General features: G+C 39.3%; 1 protein-coding gene across 4 annotated transcripts in view; it reads right to left on the bottom strand.

Moving 5' to 3' along the window:
• The window catches only part of UGP2 (UDP-glucose pyrophosphorylase 2), a 56,404-nt gene that overhangs the window by 7,965 nt on the left and 23,854 nt on the right, over positions 1–24,585 (bottom strand). For 3 of the 4 annotated variants that reach the window (XM_061432785.1, XM_061432783.1, XM_061432784.1), the window contains exon 4: positions 1,249–1,434. In XM_061432785.1, the coding sequence (XP_061288769.1) occupies positions 1,249–1,434 (186 nt within the window). Of the gene's footprint in view, positions 1–1,248; positions 1,435–6,217; positions 6,523–24,585 lie in introns of those variants that run through there. The other variant, XM_061432786.1, reaches the window with a different exon arrangement.

Genomic DNA, 24,585 nt, shown 5'->3' with positions numbered 1-24,585 from the left:
TAGATTTGAAATAAACTATAACTAGCATCTTTACCATGTACTTGCTCATTAAATCACAATCCTATGAGACAGAAACTCTGTCTGCATTTTATGGATGGCTAAACTTAGGCCCAGAGAAGTGGCAGGTCAGTGCCAGAGCCAGCACACCCCTCCCAACCCCCACAGTCCAAGGCTGGGGCCATGTGCCAAGCCACAGTGCCCTACGGCCTCATTGGATGGGCAAATACAGACTAAGTACTCTGTGTCCAAAGTACTGTGGGGATGAAAGTACCTCATGTTAAGGACTGTGAATAATACCCTAACTGATATCTTTTCTATCTCTAGGAAGAGCTAAGAGGCAACACAAAGTGAGAAGAAAATACAGTCTTAGAAGTCAGACTGCCCTGTGTTCCCTGTTTGATTCTGCACTTACTAACTAGCTAGGGAGGCCTGGGCATAAATCAACCTCTCTGTGTCTTGGTTTCCTCATCTGTAAAATGGTGATGATAACAGTGTTTATCTTACAGAGTTGTTGAGAGGAACAAATGAGTCAATTCATGTAAAGAGCTCAGAATGATACTTAGTAAGTGCTGGATAAATGTTAGCTGCTGCTGCTAAGTCGCTTCAGTCGTGTCTGACTCTGCGGCCCCATAGACAGCAGCCCACCAGGCTCCTGCATCCCTGGGATTCTCCAGGCAAGAACACTGGAGTGGGCTGCCACTGCCTTCTCCTTAGCTGCTGCTGCTGCTATTATAATGGTTGCTGGCACCATATGATAAACTAGGGATATAGAGATGAAAAAGACAGGGGCCACTGCCCTTTAAGAGCTTATGGTCTATGATTAAGGACTTTATGATCTATGTAAAAGAGAAGTCAGTGACAGTTCTTATTAGCATCCACAGCCAGATACATGAAATTCTCCCCAGCCTCCAAAAGGGGGCTAATAAAGTCAGATCATCCCAGCTCTGATGAAGGCTGCCCCTAGAGAAGGAGGGGAGAGAGGCAGGGAGATCAAATGAGAATCTGAAGAGACTCAGAGATTCCAGCACCACAAATGCCATTTAAAGATCAAAAGCTTTCACATCACCTTAAGGATTTGCTTTTAGGAACACCAAACCTTTTTTTACACGTTAATAAAAGACTAAAGATAGCATGCTCCTTGACTAGCTCAAATCCGCATCTGTTATTTTCTAAGGTAACATTTACAGTAACCTGAAAACTGAAAATCATTTTGGTAGTTCATAAGAAAGGCTCAACGTTCCTACTTACTTCGATTTGCTGAACGGTCAGATCCAGAAAGGTATTCTCGTTCCTCACGCCAATCAGACTCTTTGGGCCTTTGCAGCCCATGCTGGTTCCCAAACCACCATTGAGTTTCACCACCACCAGCTTGTTCAGCACAGAAGATACATTATCAGGTAAGCCCCTGGCCTTTATCTTCTCATAGGGCTGAATCTGAAAAATTTTTTAAAGTTGTTAAGAGGTTAAACCAAATCAACACCAAGGTTATTTCCATGCTTCCTTGAAGAGGTTTGCTTTTTCTGTAGAGTTTCAGCTACATTTTCTTTAATGTCCAGGGCCCTTCTGGTTCAAAATTCTTATCAGCAACTTCCCTTGCACACAGAAGTAGTTCAGTGGTTCATTTACAGTACAATGGAGCACAAGAGGGGAAAAAGTTACAGTCTACAAATATTTTGGCTGGCTGGTGAGAACATCCTTCTCTTGGACTACCTTCAAAATTGGACTACCTACTGAATTCTCAATGTGCATCAACATAGCAAACAGGATGCACAAACTCATTCACATCTGTACATGTTTCTGGTGCACTATGAGTCTGCTTAGGTTCTGGAGAAGTACATATATGATCACACAGTTCTGGGTAACATACTCCGTGCAATTCCTGGAGACAGTGCCAAACACTCAGAGCAAGCTAACAATGCCTGCCCTGTTACGGGTCACAAGGGTGTGATTTTTTGCAAACTGAAAGGTTTTTTTTTTTCCCTCAACAAAAGCAACTTTGCCTGAAAGAAAATGAGCTGTATAAACAGTAAAACAAGTTTGAAATGAGCACAGAGGCTTAATCTTCCATTTCTTCCTCACAGGAAAGGAACAATGACAGTGGAAGCTCAAATTCTTCTGTAAGAAGGAGAGGCACAAACAAGTCTAAACATCTTACAACAAGAATGGAGCTTTTAAAAAGATCACAGTATATTTTCTGTCCATTTACAGAACATTTGTTGTTACTTTTCTTTTATGAAATAGGTCATCAAATGTACTCTTTAGTTACACCATGGTGGAGGATAGATAATACTTAAGGGGACTGAAGAAATAAAACCAGAACTCTTTCATCCTGCAAAACTGGACCTACACTCATTAGAAAACAATGAGAAACAATTAGAAACAATGAGAAATAAACCTTCTACTTTCTATCTCCATGAGTCCGGCTACTCCAGATGGCTCAGACATGGAATCACGATGGACTTGTCTTTTGTGACTGACTTGTTTCACTTAGCACAATGTCCTCAAGGTTTAATTAGCATTCTTTTTTTAAAGTGACTTATTTATGTTTCAGGAGATTCCAAATTAATGCAGATTTTTCCAGACAAATGCTTTCATTTAATAACGCTGATGTGTGTGTATGCAGCAGATCTGAGAGAAGGGGAGACTGATACAAAGAATTGGAATACAGGCTGAGAGAGTCTATGGCAAATCGAGGCTTATGTAACTTTTTTACTCCATTTGCAGGTATTGAAATTGAGTAGAATACATGTTCTGAAGTCTTAGTTTAGTGAATCAGAAAACGGATTCTCTTCATTTGAATTTAAGAAACAGAATACATTAAAAGATTAAAAGAATGAAAAATAATACTACAAGTGTAACCACGGTTCTAAGAGTATAAGTCTGAGAAAACGTTGCTCTTTCAAATACAGTTGATAACAGTACAGAATGGCAGGGCTTAGGGTTTCAGACACTACTCAACACCTGAGTTATGAATTTTCCATTATCTCTTAGGAATGGGCAGCCTGTCATTTCAAGGCAGAAACTTAATAAAAATGTAAACAATGTAAAAAGAAATTTCTTCATATTTAGGTATGCAGTCAAAAGAGCAACAGGATAGCATTTTTCGCCATTTTTGTCACCCTCCAGACAGTGCTAAATGTAGCTGAGGAATTGAAATTTTATTTAATAGTAATGTAAATCAACATACATGGCTAGCAGCATGTGCAGTTCTAGATGGCCTGTTAAAAAATATCAACCAAACAATCAGAATTATGTTTCAGTTTGTTTTAATAAAACTCTGCCAAAATCCTTTTTTTGTTCAATATAACCTTTTTTAACTTCAATGACACTCATATCTGTGTAGATGAATTAAAAACCAAATGTCAACCTTGGAGCCTTAAAGTTTCACCAGGAGAGGAAAAAACCCCAATATCACATATATTCATGACAGAACATCTTTGATCCACATATGATAAAGAATATAAAGTATTTAGAGAAAAAAATGTTTTCTTCACATTAATCAAACTTCAAAACATGCATTTTACCAGAATGCTTTAAGAAGACAGTTCCTTTTGACTGAGTCTATGGAGGCTAAACAAATTTTTTCTTGTATCCCCCAAATTTATTCTATATATAATGGTGATCATATATCCTCCTTTATTCTCTATATAATGGTGATCAAAGGTCCCAGCCTCACATTGACTTTAACACTAGGCCATCTGCCTTCAGTCAAAAGGTATATTAAATACACTTTTGGTCTTGATTCAAATCTTCCCAAGATTGGTATCTTGAGAACTTCAGTTTAAATTTAAAATGTACTTCTAAATTAGCGTTCAAATATTTGGGGTGAAATAAAATAAGCTGACCCAAGAACAGTATTAGATTCCCAAACTGAGCTAATGTAGACTTTTGGGCCCAGGTGCAGGCAACTCCCAAGTAGAAACTTGTTTATCATTTAGGTGGGAGCCCAGAATTCTCTGTGAAGTGCCTTATTTAGAACCTTGTACCCCAAGTTAAGTGGGCAGGGAGTCATCCAACCCCTACAAATGTCAAGGAACCATGGTTATTTAGGTGGTGCTTTCAGTAATACCTACTTGTCTTGCTATAATATAGCAGCTAATTAAACACAGGCCCTGCTGAAGATGTGACTGTTAACAAGAAAAGGACTATGGAGAGGAAGGGAAGAAGTCACAAGATGTGAAGTAACGACGTACAGGCAGCGGGAAGATGTCCAGTCATCGAGGCAGCACTGCTATTAGAGACCTCCACTTTCACTTACATTTCAGCTTAAATCCACCCGACTCCACACACAGACAGACTAAACACACAGAAAGGCAGCAGGCATGCATGGAAGGAAGCCAAGACAGTTTTGGTCTACAGCTTACTGCAGTTTAAATGAGGTGGCAAGCTCAGCTTTCATCACATATATCACCCCATATACCAATACAAGTTCCCTCTGTTGGTGATGCTGTCCACACCCGCCACCAGGGACCTCACCAAGCAATCCCACAGAGCTTGGTTTATTTCCAGAGCCAAGAGGACCTGTGTTGGAAGATTTCTTGGCAACAGCTGAAGTTATGCTGGACACACCTAGTCACAGGGACATTATTACATCTGTTCTCCACTTTCCGTCCCTGAGCTCCCCCAGGAGAATGCACAAAGACATCCACTCAGGCAAAGATGAACAGGGTTGGGAGACGACAGGGAGTACCATGCACTGCTGGATACAGCCTAGATGTTACTCTGACTGAGTCACTTTAGTCAGTCACCAGTAGTCCCCAGATGGTGTTAGCAGTAAATAACCCGCCTGCCAATGCAGAAGTAAGAGACACGGGTTCAATCCTTGGGTGGGGAAGATCCTCTGGAGGAGGGCATGGCAACCCACTGCAGTATTCTCGCCTGGAGAATCCCATGAGCAGAGGAGCCTGGTGGGCTACAGTGCAAAGGGTCACAGTCAGACAGGACTGAAATGACTTAGCACGTGCAGTGCTATCTCTGCTTTCAAGCCTGATCATCGTGTTTCTCTTTCTCCAAGACATGAATAGAATTCAGTGTTCTACGAAGCCCTCTGTGGCACTGTAAATATACAGCAGGGCAACCTCTACTGGTAACGCGGGGCAAACCTCAGGAGGCTCCCTGCAAAATGTGCAGGGGAGACACAACCACTCACGTTCTCCTCTCACTGGGAGAAAACAATGTGTCAAATACTCAACCTCCTCTGCGGAATGAACAAAGAAAGTAGCTGTGAAATTATGAAAAATCATAATTTAAACAGCATTCTTCCCTCTAGGATGTAATCTAGTTTTTTGCAGAAACTGAAATATTTTTTAAAAGATTTTTTAAAAACTGTCTACTATGACCTGTACCTTGCCAAGTCTGTTCACAACTTAGTTTCCAGTTAGAAGAAAAGCTGAATTCATTACACAGTCATGGAGACACACTGTTCCCATTAGCAATAGTATAACCCAGTTCTTGGTAGCATATTCCTGCTATTCCTGGAGACAGTGCCAAATACCCAAAACAAGCTAACAGTACCTGCCCTGTTATGGGTCAGAAGGGTATGATTATTGAGAAAGTTGTTTTTTTTCCAACAAAAGCAAATTTTCCGAAAAGAAAATGAGCTGTATAAACAGTAAAACAAGTTTGAAATGACATTCCATATGTGCAGGCAGTGTTCCAAGAACATCCACGTGTTCGGCAAACCCTCACCACGCAGCCTCTGTGTGCTGAGGCCTGTGCTGGGTGCTTTCTCACTCTGTCTCTTCATTTCACATTTCTAAAGGTAACAACCAAAATCTGGGTCATGTGAGCGCTCCAACCAATTACCTAGACCAGAGGTTTGTTTTCTTGTTCAGGAAAAGCTGGCAAATCACATACATTATCACATGATCCACCAGCAAACTTGCCAACACCTTGTCAGCCACCAAGATAAGCTCAGCTCCTATCACAGGGCGAAGAAAACCATCCCCTACTACAGTGCCCTGGACCTTCTGCCTCCAGAACAGATCCTCAGGACCTTCCCGCATCACCACCTCTGGTGCTTCCCCTTCCTTCTGGTCACAGAACAGCTGTCCCCGCCCCAAAGTAATCTCTCTGCTACTGCCCACCTAAGAGTCCCACTTCATCAATCTCCCAGCCTCAGAGTCAACCTTTCCCTATCTATTCCTTTCCATAGACATGAACATACTCAAATACTTTACATCTAAAAAACAAAGAAAATAGCAAAGCATACACTCACCCCTTTCTGTCCTTTTTTCTCCATCTTCTTAAAGGCAAAGCTTAAAAAGCTGCTGCACTTACCTCTATTTCCTCACCTCACCTCTTTTTCACTCAATCAGCTGCTACAATCTTGTTTTCTCCATAGTTCAGTGAACTGCTCTTATCAAGGTCATTAACATCCTCCTCCTTGCTAAATCTGGTCAATAATAACAATGTTTCTCTTAAACTTGAGCTCTCAGCTGCATCTGAGACAACTGACCACTCCCTAAACCTTGAAATGCTCTCTTCTTGACTTCTGAAAGGCCACATTCTATTTTCCCTCTCTTTCTGCCTGTTCCTTTTCAAATTCCTTCTAAATAGACTTCCTCTTTCTGGAAATCCGTCCCTGTCTCTGTGGCACCAGGACATACTCAACTGCCAAGCCAAGAGCCTGCTCACACCTGACCAATGACTGAGGCCCATCAGCCTCAGGAAACTCTGTCGCCATGGCTGCCATCCCACCTACCCCTCATCAATGCAGTGGCTTCCAGTCACCTTAACTCCCTCCACCTTAGGGAGGTGGAGGTGGAGGTCACCGTAAGATGGAGGTCACCTTAACCTCCACCTTGCAGGTGGTGATCTTTTGGAAAAGAGAATTTGAAGATGTTTCTCTCCTGATTACATCATTCACAAAACAAAGCAATGACACAGCACAGCAGAGATTATTAGCTGCCTACCCCAATGTCATTTTCCCCCTCCCATTTTAGAACCCTGATTTTCAGCTGGGCACACCACCACCCCAAATAAAAGACCACATGTCCAGCTTTGCTTGGAGCTATTTGTGCCAAAGTCCTGGTCACTGAGATTAACTGGAAGTGAGCTGAAAGATTCCCAGGAAGTCTCTGTGAAAGGGCAGGGGACAACATGCCCTTCCTCCTCCTTCCTGCTGTGTGGAAGACACGGTGACTAGAGTTCATTCAGGCAGCCACTGGGGACCGTAAGGAGATGTGCTGAGGATGGCAGAGGGGCAAGACTATGCATGTGAAGTGCGAAGCAAAGTGTACGGCCTACAGAAGGATCCAAGTGCTGGCTGTGCTAGCACTACATCACCGACTCAGACACATTCTCCCCCCGCCACCTCACGTTTTAACATTTCTAAAACCAGGATGAATCATACAGCCAGTGCAATCTTATCAATTGTTTGCACTTTTCCCTTTCTCATCGGTACATAAAAGGTACACCTTATAATCAATGGCACAAATTTCATAAATATGGTATTGAATCTCTCTTTCTGCTCCAAGTCACCAACCAGCTTAGCAATCTCCTAGGTATGGGTTCTACCTCATCACTCTCCAGTTATGTGTAGCCTGAGGATAGTTTCAAGACAAGGGCCAACAAACTATAGCCTGTGGGACAGCTGGACCTACGGCCTGTTTTCACAGAGAGTTACTGGAAGGCAGCTGCTCCTGTAAGTTTACACAGCATCCATGGCCGATTTCATGGTACGGTGGCTGAGGTGAACAGTTGTGACAGGGATGCAGAGCCTAAAATATTTACCATCTGGTCCTTTACAGAAAATGTCTGCCAAACCCTGGTTTAAGACAGTCTTCCGTGGTGATAAAAACCCAAGTTTTGATAACATCTCTGCCTGTTCAAGGAGAAGACAATGGCAGCCCACTCCAGTACTCTTGCCTGGAAAATCCCATGGGAGGAGGAGCCTGGTGGGCTGCAGTCCATGGGGTCGCTAAGAGTCAGACACGACTGAGCGACTTCACTTTTACTTTTCACTTTCACGCATTGGAGAAGGAAATGGCAACCCGCTCCAGTGTTCTTGCCTGAAGAATTCCAGGGACGGGGGAGCCTGCTGGGCTGCCGTCTATGGGGTTGCACAGAGTCGGACACGACTGAAGCGACTTAGCAGCAGCAGCTGCCTGTTCAAACCTTGCTCCTCCTAAGGCTCCGTGCTAAGGACTTCTCAGGATGGCCAGAGACCTGAAGCTGCCACAGGCAATGTTGGCCTGTGGTGCCACTAGCAATAGCAGGGCCACAGAACAATCCCCCGGGGTTTTTTCATCTCCTCATATTCATCCAGGAAAGCAAAACCAAGGATTTGTAGTTGGTAGCGGAACTCTGGCAACTTTCAAAACAACAGAAAGAAAACCTAAGATTAAAAAGACGTTTATCCACTCACATGAGGGTCAAATTCATAGAGACAGAAAGCAGAATGGTGGTTGCCACAGGCTCGGGGGAAGGGGGAAGGGGAAGTGGTGTTTAATGGGTACAGAGTTTTGGTTTTGCAAGCTGAAAAAGTTCTGGAGGCTGCACAACAAGGGGAATATATTTAACCCTCCTGAAGTGCACACTTAAAAATGGTCAAGATGGTAGACTTTGTTATGAGTGTTTTACCACAATTAGAAGAATTTTTTAAGAAGTCAGTCTTCTGTGTGCACGTACATGTGCAGCTATACATACACACTCTGTCAAGGCGTCAGAGAACCACAGGACAAAATCACTTTTTGTTACCCTCATACGACCAGGAGTGAATCTGACAAAGCCGTCATTTCCTGCTTCAGGTACTACCAGCTGCTATCAGTAACTATTACACTGTCTCCCCATTTGTCTGTCTGGTGCTCCGTATCTGTTACATGACTGTAAACTCCAGGAAGGCAGTACCAGCCATATGATCTTCCCTTTACCACATCCGTCACCTTTAATTATGTGTCATGGTCATTAGCAGCACTCATTTGTTGAGTAGATAAGTGAATACATGAATGGAGCAAAGAGAGCTGTTACTAAATGAAATCTATTCTCTGGAACTTATTTCTTATTCTACTAAATACTAAGTGTCAAACAACGGTGGTGTCATCATTAATTAGAAAGCTGATTACAAACAACCATTATTTTAATTTTTAAAAAGTACCGAATTAGAATATATCACATACAATTTTCATAAAGAAAACCTAAATCTAAAACTATGTTCTGCATAAAAAATAATTTTTACAAGCCACAGTTTAGTGTCATAATTAAAAAAGATCCCTCTATGATAAAGAAACAAACAGAATGATCACATACTAAAATTATAAGCTAGGCCTGGAAAAGTACATTTCCTAAGAAAGTTCTTTTGTCTTCTTCCACTTATAAACTATAAAAACACAGGACAAACTATCAAATCAAGTATGTATTTTAATTTTGCCAGATATTAATTCCTACATCTTTTGAGTTTTTAAAATTAATTTTAATTATTCTAAAGTAGACCTACAGAGAGGAAAACATGAGGGTAATTTTTGCAGTAATAGAAGAAAACCAGCTGTCCTATTCATACACTGAGTCTACACATATCCAAAAGCAAAAACCTGTAACAGAGCAAGTAAACAGGTCCTTTCAAAGAATAAATCAGAAGTCTTGGCAACAACCCTGTTTTCTAAACAGTAATACTCATCAGCACCAATCCCACAATTCACATACATACATTATCCTTCACTACAATCTGCTATCTCAGCTACTAAAGTTGATGTTAGCAAAAATCTCAGAAAGAACCAGGAGCCAGATTCATAAAAATCACTTACTTTCATCTTAAGTCTCTATTGCCCTCTCGAGGGGAGCCAAAGTTGAATACTGTGCCTTTTTGTTATATAAAGGTAAGGATCATAGCAACTCAAATCCAATAACCAACAACTAATACAAATAAGCCAAAGGAAAAAATCAACCTAAATATCAAATAAAAAATTTAAAACATTTTTCATCTCAACTGGCAAACAGTTTTAAAAATACTACTACTTAATGCTTTAATAAATGTCGCAAGACTGACAATAAAATAGACTGTAGGTCTCTACTAAATGCTGGTTCAGAGAGGCCTTTCTTCTCGCTGCCTATTCTAGCTAAAATATCACCTCTACTCCCTCACTTCCTGTACCCTTACCTTTCTTTTTTCATGTCACTTATCACTACTTGAAATTACATTTCATATCTTTTACTGTCTACACCTCGACTAGAGGTTTCTAGATACTAGAAACTAGATGAAGGCAGGGCTTTATTAGTACGGTTCTCTACTAATACACAGTTGGCATTCAAAATAACAGCTCAAAATCAATGTGAACTGGAGTACAAACTGGAAAGCAATTTGAAATGCCTAACCAGAAACTTAAAATAAGTTTATAGCCTCTGAACACAAAACCATTTCTGAATATTTATTATTAGAAATAATTCTGAGATGCAACAATTTATATATAAGTATATTCACTACAGGGTTCTTATAACAGAAAAAACTAAGAGTAACCTACATGTCCAACTATAGGAGACTCTCTGGAAGGAACACGTGCACTGACACACTTGTACAAACTCCCAGCTCTCACACTTCTGACAACTGTTTCTACTAATACATTTCCTTCAAGTGGTGAGTTAAGAGTCATTATCTTATTTCTGACCATTAAAAAATTAAGAAAAAACATTTGATTTCCAAAGTTTTGCCATGTCCAATGACAAGTGACCAAAGAATCCTATAATGGTCATCAGCTATCCTTCCTATTTTCACCTAAGCTTTGATAATACAATGCCAAGAACACTTAACAAAGCCTCCCCTGCTCACTAAACCTTACACCCCACATTGAACACACAAATCCTTGAAATACCTAAACATCCACACAGTATAAGAATGAGAGCCCAATTCTTTTAATAGCTACCATAGTCCTCTGAAACAAGGCCAATTCTTCTCATCTATCTTGAGTTTAGTAGATAAAAAAATCCATAAATATGGATGGAGTTGCCAGTCAAAGACAATTCTACATACACCCCAGGGCTTTCACTATGTGGATCTTCAATGTAACTCATAAAACAGTACAGTTAATCATTTTCATAATGGAGAGCATTAGTTTTTTAGCCACAGGAGCACAGACCTCCTGTAATCCAGAAAGTTTAGGAATTTCCTAAATTTTATCTCTGCAATCAGGAAAAATCATTAGAGACAGATGAACTTTATTATAACAAAAATTGTAAACTACCAATCCATTTGACACAAGAGAATTACAGGGATGGAAATTATGGTTTACTTACTTGGAGTATTTTGCAAAAACTAAGAAATATAGAAAGAATTAAAGTATACATGATCATAAATAAAATATATATCAAATTTAAAATACTGATAAATATACTGATAAAAATATATTCAAAAACCAAAGACAAAGAATATTTAAATATGAAAGTTATAGAATTTTAAAAAGAAATACCATCTGTAACCTTAATACAATTCTATTGTTTTCACTGTGTCCAGGATAGCACCTGACATCTAAGAGGTATTTAGTAAATACTTGTTGAATGTAAACATTTATTCAATTCAGGTCAGTTGCTCAGTCGTGTCTGACTCTTTGCGACTCTACTGCAGCATGCCAGGCTTCCCTGTCCCATCACCAACTCCCAGAGCTTGCTCAAACTCATGTCCATCGAGTTGGTGATGCCATCCAACCATCTCATCCTCTGTTGTTCCCTTCTCCTCCTGCCTTCAATCTTTTCCAGCAAACATTTATTGAGTAAATGCAAATGCTTTACATGCAGTCTCAATAAAAGTCATTAAAATCTTGCTTTTATTATGTCTACTTTTTATGAGTGAGGAGACTGAGACTTAGAGCAGTTAAATAACCTGCTGAATGTTACGTGGCTACGTATTGAAGCTGGGATTTAAAACTCTTGTCTGTATTCTTGACCTCACTGCCCTTACAGTAAAACTGGAAAAAATAAAAAAGTACACTGAAGGCAGAATGAACTCAGTATGCATCTTGAGGTGGTTTTGTAATGGTGGAATATATTAATGATTGACACTGAGCATGAGGTAATTTCTCACATCAGTTCAGTTTAGTTCAGTTGCTCAGTCATGTCCGACTCTTTGCGACCCCATGAATCACAGCATGCCAGGCCTCCCTGTCCATCAACAACTCCTGGAGTTCACTCAAACTCATGTCCATCAAGTTGGTGATGCCATCCAGCCATCTCATCCTCTGTCGTCCCCTTCTCCTCCTGCCCCCAATCTCTCCCAGCCTCAGGGTCTTTTCTAGTGAGTCAACTCTTCGCATGAGGTGGCCAAAGTATTGGAGTTTCACCCATTGACTAAGTATATGACTAAGAATATTACAGCTCAATAGCATGAGATTACAGACTTTCAGAGGTTACCCAAGTGACTTACTGGTAGAAGACCCTGCCTGCCAATCTAGGAGTCACAGTAGACGTGGATTCTATCCCTGGTTCAGAAAGATCCCCCGGAAGAGGAAATGGCAACCCACTCCAGTATTCTTTCCTGGAGAATCCCATGGACTGATGAACCTGGTTGGCTACAGTCCATGGAGTTGCAAAGAGTAGGATATGACTGAGCAACTGAGCATGCATGCAGAGATTTTTAAAGTACAAAAAATTGCTCAATACATATCATTCATGTATAGAAACTAAACTGCAAGGAAGTCACTAGCCCTTATAAAGGGTGTTGAAAATACAAAAACAAAACAGGAAAAATAAGAAGCAGTCACTTCTTTAGTGGTGACCAAGAACTATAAGAAATCAGAATTTCCGATACAATTCATAGTGAGTGAGCCACTCATCACCTCCTAAAAATACATTCCAACTAGCCTGCTGAAAAAGGCTAAGAACCTCTCACCTCCTGTATTTTACAGCATCTTCTTAGCTCAGCCTAATGGATCCCCTCTGAACTGACAATGAATTGCAGACATGGTCCCTACTTACCTTGTACATAGTCTCAGTTCTAATGTTACCTCTTCATCTCTGACTTGCTCCAGTTCAGTTCAGTCCCTCAGTCGTGTCCGACTCTTGGCAACCCCATGAATCACAGCACGCCAGGCCTCCCTGTCCATCACCAACTCCCGGAGTTCACTCAAATTCATGTCCATCAAGTGAGTGATGCCATCCAGCCATTTCATCCTCTGTCGCCCTCTTCTCCTCCTGCCCCAATCTTCCCCAGCATCAGAGTCTTTTCCAATGAGTCAACTCTTTGCATGAGGTGGCCAAAGTATTGGAGTTTCAGCTTCAGCATCAGTCCTTCCAATGAACACCCAGGACTGATCTCCTTTAGAATGGACTGGTTGGATCTCCTTGCAGTCCAAGGGACTCTCAAGAGTCTTCTCCAACACCACACTTCAAAAGCATCAATTCTCCGGCACTCAGCTTTCTTCACAGTCCAACTCTCACATCCATACATGACCACAGGAAAAACCACAGCCTTGACTAGACGGACCTTTGTCGGCAAAGTAATGTCTCTGCTTTTGAATATGCTGTCTAGGTTGGTCATAACTTTCCTTCCAAGGAGTAAGCGTCTTTTAATTTCATGGCTGCAGTCACCATCTGCAGTGATTTTGGAGCCTAAAAAATAAGGTCTGCCACTGCTTCCACTATTTCCCCATCTACTTCCCATGAATTGATGGGACCAGATGTCATGATCTTAGTTTTCTGAATGTTGAGCTTTAAGCCAACTTTTTCATTCTCCTCTTTCACATTCATCAAGAGGCTCTTTAGCTCCTCTTCACTTTCTGCCATGGGGTGGTGTCATCTGCATATCTGAGGTTATTGATATTTCTCCTGGCAATCTTGATTCCAGCTTGTGCTTCTTCCAGCCCAGCATTTCTCATGATGTACTCTGCATAGAAGTTAAATAAGCAGGGTGACAATATACAGCCTTGATGTACTCCTTTTCCTATTTGGAACCAGTCTGTTGTTCCATGTCCAGTTCTAACTGCTGCTTCCTGACCTGCATATAGGTTTCTCAAGAGGCAGGTCAGGTGGTCTGGTATTCCCATCTCTTTCAGAATTTTCCACAGTTTATTGTGATCCACACAGTCAAAGGCTTTGGCATAGTCAATAAAGCAGAAATAGATGTTTTTCTGGAACTCTCTTGCTTTTTCGATTTCCAACTCCTTGAGTACTCTTTTCCTGCTACATTTGTACCAGAAATACATCTATCCAAAACACTCTAGGACAGGTAGACAGTTAATTTAAAAAACAAGTTCAAACATGGAATGATGAAAAAGTTTTAGATACTTAAATTACTTTAGCTTTTTACAAATAATAATACAATCATTCACAGAGATCTTTTCCTTTGGTATGATATAGATCTGCTGACCAGAGCTGTCAACTTGTGTAACCACACCAATAATAGACTATCTGTGATTTCCAGTTTCATTTCTTCAAAGTGGACTAAGAATTTAGTCAACTGTGAAATAATCTGCATGCAGAAGAATCATTTTAGACTGATTTTCTCAATCTTTCATACTTATCATATACACCTAATTACCTTTTTTTTTTAGGCTACTCATCTTTATCCAATTTTCTCAAGGCATTCAACTCAATTTTCATGGAAATAAATTTTTAAAGCCCATTTCATTGGTGTACATAAAATTAATTATATCATCACAAAAATATAACTAGTATTAACAAGTTTGGGAACACAATTAAGTTTTGGTGAACAAATCATTCCACTTAGTAAGACAGAACTTATAAAGAATATACCTAAGCATTCACAGAAAGTGGTGAACACCAGCTAATCTCTCTAGGACAGAATCTAGTTAGTCAACTGTCTCTGAAACTACTCTCATAGCTTTTGTATTATAACCACATCTTTGTGTAAACTGAGAATTCCCCACTAAAGCAAAAATTCAAAAAATGCTTGCCTGTGTTGTTGATATCTTTAAGCCTCCGGGCAGCTGCATAGAGCCTGAGGCAGCCAGAGCCCTCCTCCTAGCTAAGTAGACTCTCACATTAACCACGTTCGTTTCCTGTGTCTGTCATTACATGGTAAAGGTTGGGAAGCACTGCACGAAGTTGTAAGCTATTTAAGAGAAGTGACTGTCTTTATTTTTGCACTCCCAATAATTAAAATAGTGGATATCTGATAAATTCATAGAATAAAATTAATTAAGTAAAAGAGACCCTTCATAGCCTCCCACAGTGATTACAGGTTAAACAAAATACTTCAGCCAAGGAGATAGACGTGACCATTGACCTTAGCATGGGTCAGGACAGCAACAATGGGAAATGAGCCTTTAGAATAATCTTATTTACTTACACATTTCTAAGTTTTTTCTCTCCCACCAGAATGAAGCTCCAGTGAGTGTTGGGCCCTTGTCTATCTTGTTCACTTGTATCCTGATACCTAGAAAAACGCTTACCACTCAGTAGCCATGTAGCCATTTAATAAATACTTGTTAAACGTGTTGCTGTTAGAATTTCAAAGTGAGGAATTTGAAGCTCTAAGGGAAGAGATAGAGCCTACTTAACAGTTCTGCTCAAGGAAAGATGGAGTAATGATAGAAAAGCCACGCTTAAAGGCTTTCAAGTTCCTTTCAAAACATGGATGACAACTGGTGACTGCTCTATAACATACCAGGGTGGTTAAGAGCTTGAGCTCAGGCAGATCTGGGCCTAAATTCTGTTTCTGCCCCTTACTTCTGTTTCCGCCCCTTATTTAATAGCTAAGTAAACCACTCAGTCTTGTGATTTTTTATTGTGAAACAGAGATAACAGTGAGCTCCTACAATCATTTGAAGATCTTATACGAAAATGCACATGAGGACAATGCTTGGCACATTACTATAAAACAAATGTCTGCTGTTATTGCTGTTATTACTGTTGTTGATAAGCACACAAAGTACACCACATTCCACATGTGCACTAGAGATGAAGATAGGACTGTACTCTTTGAAGAGCTCCATTATTGTTACTAAGGGATACCAAAGAACCAGGTCTTTGGAGTCTGTCACCTGGTTCATATCAGGGATTTCTTTCGTTCAGACAAGTCACTAACTCTGAATGTCAGTTTCTTCTTTTTAAAATGAGCATAGTAATAGCATCTATCTTCCAGGTCTGTTGTGAATATTAAATGAGATCATGAACACAAAAGATTCACTACATCTGACATAACATGTACCCTAACATGACACTAAGCATTAACTATAGAATATACAGCTGTGCAGACATAGGTTTTTATAAGGTTTTTAATGAAAAATGCTTAAAGCTCTGCTTCATTAAAAAATGAAAACTTCTAGAATGGTGTTTGTTTCATACTCTTTTGAAATAATAGAAAACTTTCCAATTTCCCAAGGGCTTTAGGACAGTATTCAGTGAAGACACTTTTCTTCCACAAGCCTATCTATAAGAAGAAATCTTTGCTAAAGGCTTATCTCCATCTTTTCCCATATTTAGTCCAGTCATAGGTATCCCTCAGGCATTTCCATGTTTTTTCTCAGCTATTTTTTTTTTTCCTGAGCACGGAAGAAATATTCCATCAGCATTTTCAGCAATTATTTTGTGCTTTCTCCTGACTCAGCAGGAAGTTTAAAAATGGGATATGGGTAACAAAACTTAGCTTGGATAACTAGGTAATGTTTCCAGTTAAAAACACAGTGAATCTTTGCAATTTTTCTAGAAATCAAACTACTCTAAAATTAAAAGTTTATTTAAACACATACTATCAATTGTTAACTTATAATTCTCATGTGTTTACCTACCTATATAGCATTTTGTTTTTTAACTTGATACTTTTGCCTCTCAAAGTCCCATACTTACTGCCCTCCCATTAAAAACTGAAGTAACTTCCAAAATGCCAAAGAGATTTAAAAATCGCAATACTCTTATTACAACTGTATACTTTAAACCTCATAAACTAGAGACGAGATGACAGTAAAAGAACTGACAGAAAATCTAAATGACCAAAACATTAAACAGAGTGGTTACAGATGGCAATGATCCTACAAAGGAGGAAGTTAACTGTGAAGAAAAGGTGCCAACCACTCCCTAAACCTTACTATAATCTAGACTTTTTAATAGACACTCTAGGAAGTTCAAAGACTTTAAGGTATTTTTTCAACTGCTAAAGGCAGAAGTAATACATGACGGACAGTAAAAAAATTCAAGCATTACAAACAGATATATGTTTATCATCCTTTTATAGAAGCAAGCTGAAATCATAAAATTAGTCAACCTTGTGAAACATCTGGCCCATGTCCTTATCAGCTAAGCTGGTAGGTTTGAAAGAACATTCCACTTCAGTATGGATTAGAAAGGACAAAGGCGATGATCAGAGAGATGGAAAGGAATTCTAACAGAAGAATCTGTGTATGTGATGAGGACTAGCTCTTTACTAAAATCACCTTTCCCATATAAGTCAACTCTCGTGTTAGTATAATTGTGGACAAAAGATGCTTCCAAATAACTGAGACAATCCTAAATTTCCTAAAAAATAAAACTGAAGCCTCTAACATCAAATCCTATTTATGCTCTAGGACTTCCCTGTAGTTCAAATGGTAAAGAATCTGCCTGCGCTGCAGGAGACCAGGGTTCGATCCCTGGGTCGGGAAGATCCTCCGGAGAAGGGAACGGCAATCCACTCCAGTATTCTTGACTGAAGAATTCCATGGACAGAGGAGCCTGGCAGGCTACAGTCTGTGGAGTCACTAAGAGTCAGACACGACTGAGCCACTGACACACACACACAGCTTTAAACTCTAGGGTACTAAATAGCAGTGTGATTAAAGTGTTTAAAGCAGTGAGCATTGTTAGTTTAATTATATAATTCACATTGTTGGAGCAGCCCTGGAGAAGTGAAGGTAGGGCAGGGAGGAAAGGCCAGAGACTATTAAAAGAAAGTTTTATGGAAGATTAAAGAGCAGGTGTAGGAGGAGGACAAAGGCCTGATATAAAACTGAGGGTGGAGGCTAGGAGGACCCTCTTCTTAAATAAAGTTAAATGAAGAAAAAGGCAAGACTTTAGGAAGACATATTTGCTTAGTATATGTGTTTAAGGGAAGATGCAAAGTGGAAATCAAGCGCTACAAGGGTTTAAGAGGAAGCATATTTTAAAGCTGAGCAAGGAAGTTGCTGGGGATAATGGAAAAGATCTATATCTTGATTATGATGGTAGTTACACGACTGTATGCATTTGTAAACTCAGAAAAATTACACTAAAAAGAATAAATTTTACTATATGTAAATTATACCCCAATCAACCTGACACTAAAAAAAGTTATTAACAACTAAAATGCTGATTAACCTTTAAAAGTTTATCACAATGTAAAAAACAAAAACAAGAATAAGCATCTTTTGTTTTAGTTCAGTTCACTCAGTCGTGTCTGACTCTTTGCGATCCCATGAATCGCAGCATGCCAGGCCTCCCTGTCCATCACCATCTCCTGGAGTTAACTCAAACTCACGTCCATTGAGTCGGTGATGCCACCCAGCCATCTCATCCTCTGTCATCCCCTTCTCCTCCTGCCCCCAATCCCTCCCAGCATCAGAGTCTTTTCCAATGAGTCAATTCTTCGCATGAGGTGGCCAAAGTATTGGAGTTTCAGCTTTCGCATCAGTCCTTCCAATGAACACCCAGGACTGATCTCCTTTAGAATGGACTGATTGGATCTCATTGCAGTCCAAGGGACTCTCAAGAGTCTTCTCCAACACCACAGTTCAAAAGCATCAATTCTTCAGCACTCAGCTTTCTTCACAGTCCAACTCGCACATCCATACATGACCACTGGAAAAACCATAGCCTTGACTAGACAGACCTTTGTTGGCAAAGTAATGCCTCTGCTTTTCAATATGCTATCTAGGTTGCTCATAACTTTCCTTCCAAGGAGTAAAGTATCTTAATTTCAAGGCTGCAGTCACCATCTGCAGTGATTTTGGAGCCCCCCAAAATAAAGTCTGACACTATTTCCACTGTTTCCCCATCTATTTCCCATGAATTGATGGGACCAGATGCCATGATCTTCGTTTTCTGAATGTTGAACTTTAAGCCAACTTTTTCACTCTCCTCTTTCACTTTCATCAAGAGGCTTTTTAGTTCCTCTTCACTTTCTGCCATAAGGGTGGTGTCATCTGCATATCTGAGGTTATTGATCTTTTGTTTACTTGAATTTATTTTTAATTGAAATACGATTTACAATGTTCTGTCAGTTTCAAGTGTACAGCAAAGTGTTCCAAGCATATATAAATTTATATATATATATATATTATATATATGTCATATGTATTTTCTAATTCCATTAGAGGTTATTACAAGATACTGAATACAGTTCTCTGTGATATATAGTAGGACTTTATTTATCTATTGTACATATACTAGTGAGTATCTGCTAATCTCAAACTCCTAATTTATCCATCCCTCCCATTCTTTCCCCCTTGGTAACCCTAAGTTTGTTTTCTATGTCTGTGTATTTCTGTTTTGTAAATAAGTTCATTTGTATTTTTTTAGATCCCACATATATGTGATATCATATGATATTTGCCTCTCTATGTCTTACTTCACTGAGTATAATCTCTAGGTCTATTTATGTTACTGCAAATGGTATTACTTCATTCTTTTCTATGGCTGAGTAATATTCCACTGTGTGTGTGCGTGTGTGTGTGTATACCATATCTCTATTCATTTCTCTGCCAACAGACACTTAGTTTGTTTACACGTCTTGGCTATTATGCATAGTGCTGCTATGAACGCTGGGATGCCAAGTTACCTTTTCAAGTTACAGTTTTCTAAGGATATGTGCCTAGGAATGGGATTGCTTGATTATATGGTAACTGTGGTGGCTCGGTGGTAAAGAATCCACGTGTCAAGCAGGGGGCATAGGTTCAATCCCTGGATTGGGAAGATCCCCTGAAGAAGGAAATGGCAACCCACTCCAATATACTTGCCCAAAAACTCCCATGGACAGAGGAACCTGACGGGCTACAGTCCATGGGGCTGCAAAAGAGTTGGACACAACTCAGTCACTAAGCAACAACAAAAACATGGTAATTCTATTTTTAGTTTTTTAAGAAACCTTCATACTGTTCTCCATAGTGGCTGTACCAGTTTACATTCCCACCAACAGTGTAGAAGGGTTTCCTTTCTCCACAGCCTCTCCAGCAATTATTATTTGCAGACTTTTCGATGATGGCCATTCTGACCAGTGTGAGGTGATACCTCAATGTAGTTTTGATTTGCAATTCTCTGATTCATGTGCCTGTTATCTGTATGTCTTTGGAGAAATGTCTATTTAGATCTTCTGCCCATTTTTTGATTGGGTTGTTTAACATTGAGCCATATGAGCTATTTGTATATTTTACAAATTAATCCCTTGCCAGTCACATTGTTTGCAACTATTTTCTCCCATTTTGAAAGTTTCTTACATGGAAACTTTTTGTTGGGTGATGGGTTTCCTTTATTGTGCAAAAGCTCTCAGTTTAATTAGGTCCAGTTTGTTTATTTTCGCTTTTAGAACAGCATCTTTTAACTATTTGGGATGTTTTACCATGTTGAAAAATCTAACCAAACTCTTTGAGGTATATAATGAAGCATGGTTTTGAAACTCTGTTCCCATCTTCCACCATTAGTGTCTCTCTTACATGGAAACTTTAGTTTGTGACATTTCTTCCATGTGACCCAGCAGCTGAGGTTCTCAGCCAGCGACAGGAGCTGCAATGTCAGGCAAAGAGACTCAGCATATGGCTTTCTCAGGGTCTTTCTTCCTGCTCTAGACACGGAGAAACAGACACATCTACCATATGCTCCACAACTAGAACACAAACTACATGGTATAAGCTTATTTATTTCTAGACTCCTATTGTGCTCAAAGCTTTTTTCTCTTTGATTATCTTCCCATCCTCAGAGAAATCTTGCCTCACAGTTACCCCAAGAGCCTACTTTAATGCCAGGAAGTCTTTCCTGAGTTCCCATGCCAGTTAGAAGCTTCCACAGCACCCTATGGACTGCTTCTCATGCTGTTTCATAGGTAGCTGTTTCTGGATCCATTTCCTCTTACAAACTCAAGGCCAAAATGCTGAAGAAGGACCAAGGCTTTATTTTTTTGTAGTCCCAGCATCCAGCTAAGTTCCTGTCAGAGAGGAAGCACCCAAAAAATGTTTCTTGAATAATATCTTAAAACAGTACTTCTATCCACTTTGAAAAAAATGAACATTTAAATACAGTTTTACCTATACATTCAAGAAATCTATCTAGGGCCTACAATCCCTGCAGAGACTTCCTGGGGTCAATGCCAGGTGTAAACTTATTCCAGTCTCCTTGTGGCTCTACAATGGGGTAAGCAGAATCAGTTGTCCATATCTGATTTAGAATAAGTAAAAGGAATCAGTAAAATATCCCCAAGGAATTACAGAGCAGAAAGGTTTAAGGGTATGTATAGGCCACCCATCTTATATTTTATAAAAATTCTCCCAGTACCAATCTTGCAGGTTGAGGGTTGTCCTATATTAAATAAAAGTAATAAAAATTCCCTCACATTGTACACAGATGAAGATGTGGGATATGAGAACCTCACAGATGTTATTTTTCTCATCTGATTATAAGACACAAAATGTTTACATAAAAGCTATACTTGGAGAGTATAATAATAAAATGATCTGTATTAGGCCTTGTAATACCTAAGCCAAGGTCCAAAAAAGATTCTCTGGGGCATTGGGAAGTAGGGAAGAGTAACGTTCAAAGAAATGGTGCTACTACCTATATTCACGCTATGATTTTCCCAAGGAACTTGATTCTGTGGAATGTAACCATTCCCAACTCTAGAGAGTGGTTAGAGACCCTGGTCTACTACTATTACCTAGAGTCTCTCCATGGGATGGATGTTAAAGTGGCCACATATTTGCTATTTAACTATTTCTAAAGTGAAATAACTCAGCATTCAAAAAATGAAGTTCATGGCATCCAGTCCCATCATCACTTCATGGCAAATAGATGGAGAAATAATGGAAACAGTGACAGACTTTATTTATTTGGGCTCCAAAATCACTGCAGATAGTGACTGCAGCCATGAAATTAAATTACGCTTGCTCCTTGGAAGGAAAGTTATGATCAACCTAGACAGCATATTAAAAAGCAGAGACATTACTTTGTCAACAAAGGTCCATCTAATCAAGGCTATGGTTTTTCCAGTAGTCATGTATGGATATGACAGTTTGACCATAAAGAAAGCTGAGCACGGAAGAACTGATGCTTTAGAAGTGTGGTATTGGAGAAGACTCTTGAGAGTCCCTTGGACTGCAAGGAGATCAAACCAGTCAATCTTAAAGGAAATCAGTCCTGAATATTCATTGGAAGAACTGATGCTGAAACTGAATTCCAATACTTTGGCCACCTGATGCAAAGAACAGACTCATTGGAAAAGACCCTGATTCTGGGAAAGATTGAAGGCAGGAGGAGAAGGGGACAACAGAGGATGAGATGGTTGGATGGCATCACCGACTTGATGGACATGGATTTGAGCAAGCTCAGGGAGTTGGTGATGGACAGGGAAGCCTGCCATGTTGCAGTCCATGGGGTCGCAAAGAGTTGGACATGACTGAGCAACTGAACTGAACTGAAAGTGAAATAATAAATAAATAACCAGAAGAGAAGGAAGATTCATAGGCCTGTGGTCAGCCTCCTTAGCCACAACCCCTTCCTGAAATCAATTTCCTGTTTAAAAAGGCATGTGAAGGAAGATAGTTCTGGGAGAACTAAAAGACTACTGAATTCATTTTGGAATCAAAAGGTAGGGAATCAAGGGTTTTAGTATTATTTGCTAAATTAGTTTCAATGTATTAGTTTATATTAGTAATTCTATATATTACCATTTTAAAATTTTACAGCAAGATAAGGATGAGGTTCTTGCCACCTGTGTCCCCAGGATCATTTCCTTAAATGTCACTACCTATGATCTTTTTGTGGAATATGGGTACATTCAGGATCTCATATTATTTTCACACACACACAAAACAAGTCACTAATGGCTTTGCCATTAGCTACTGCCGACAATTAGGAAATCTTCACCATGTTCAAAGCAAATCATCCTATGTCACATCATGGCAGATCCTTAGCCAAATTGCCTCCAATAAGTCTTTCAAAATAGATGTGCAAATGTTAGCTGCAGAATATATTGTGATTAACCTCCCAAAAACCAAATAAGAAAATCTTTATTTTTACTCTACACGGACACTGTAACTTACTCAGAATGTCTTATTATTTAAACACACATGTTCACATTTTAATGATTTTGTAGTGATAAGACTAAGAAAAGCTCTCAGTTAATTTGTAGAGCAAAACAAACAAAAAAATCTTTTGAAGCTAAATACCACAAGATATATATATTTTCCACACCAATTCTCTGACTTGATAAAACAAACAAAAAAAGTTGACCCTATATAATTCCTCCCCATACACAACTACACTCTCACCCTTTTGAGGGCTTTAAAACAAGAACAATGACAATCGTAAATCAACACAGTGATTCTGTGTTCCTATCTAAATGAAAAAGCCTTTATAGAGTATTAAGTGATAACAGGTTTTAAGCTATGATTCTAAAGAACCTGTCAGGCCCAAAACCTCCTTGAGTAGGCTCTGTGTCTTCCCGTCTCTTTTTTCTATTTCCCATCCCTCTCCATTCTTAACATGTAAGCTTAAACATTAAGCTTGGCCAAGAACAAGATACTCTTACAGATTCTCTAGAAAGCACTGTACATGGTGATGGTCCCTCCTTGCTAAACATTAACCTTAATATGCTTTTTAAAAAACTTTCCTTTCCTTAAGCAGCTAAATATCAAGATAATCTTGATTACTACATTCATTTAATTAACACTCACAAAATGGGAGCAGAGCATTATCCATGGCATAACTCCATAAAATGCATTCTTCCTCTCAGCCTAAGTCAATAAAATATGGACTCAATAGTCTTTTCAAAAAACATGTATGTCAGAGAACAGATTAGTGGTTTCCAGAGGGGAGGAAGGAGCGAAATGGGTGACAGGGATCCAGAAGTACAAGCTTTCAGTTATAAAATAAATAAGTCATGGGGATGCAAAGAAAAACATGGAGAATACAGTCAAAAACATTGTATTAACTCTGTATGGTGACAGATGTTAACTAGACTTATACTGGTAATCATTTAGCAATGCATATAAATGTTAAATTAAATTACTATGTTGTATATCTGAAACTACTAAAATGTTGTATGTCAATTATACTTCTCTATGTATATATGTAAATTATATATATATAAATATATATTCATTTTAGACAGAGCTAAAATGAAGTATTCAACAAAGTAAGCAAGAGTGAGTAAGTAAAACTTGACAACATAAAATGTCAATGTCTCTCTATAAGTATACTCTCCAATCTACTATTTAGGAAAAAAGCAGTCTTATCTACAACGTTATCATCTAAATTGAGAAAGGCATTTGAGTCTATTCCCAAATGTGCTGGATCTCGTCTGATCTTGGAAGACAAGCAGGGTTGGGCCTGGTTAGTACTTGGATGGGAGAAAGGCATTTGAGGTCAGTTTTCTGGGACCAAAGAGCTAAGGAAAACTACTGAAGATCTTCTAAAAATAAATACACTAAAATGGGGTCAACAAACTTTTTCCATAAAGAGTCAGAAAGGAAATACTTTGGGTTT

The sequence above is a fragment of the Bos javanicus genome, chromosome 11 (genome assembly GCF_032452875.1).
Source record: "Bos javanicus breed banteng chromosome 11, ARS-OSU_banteng_1.0, whole genome shotgun sequence".
Classification (NCBI taxonomy): domain Eukaryota; kingdom Metazoa; phylum Chordata; class Mammalia; order Artiodactyla; family Bovidae; genus Bos; species Bos javanicus.
The sequence above is the reverse complement of the archived record's forward strand: the minus strand, read 5'-3'. Positions and strand labels throughout refer to the sequence as shown.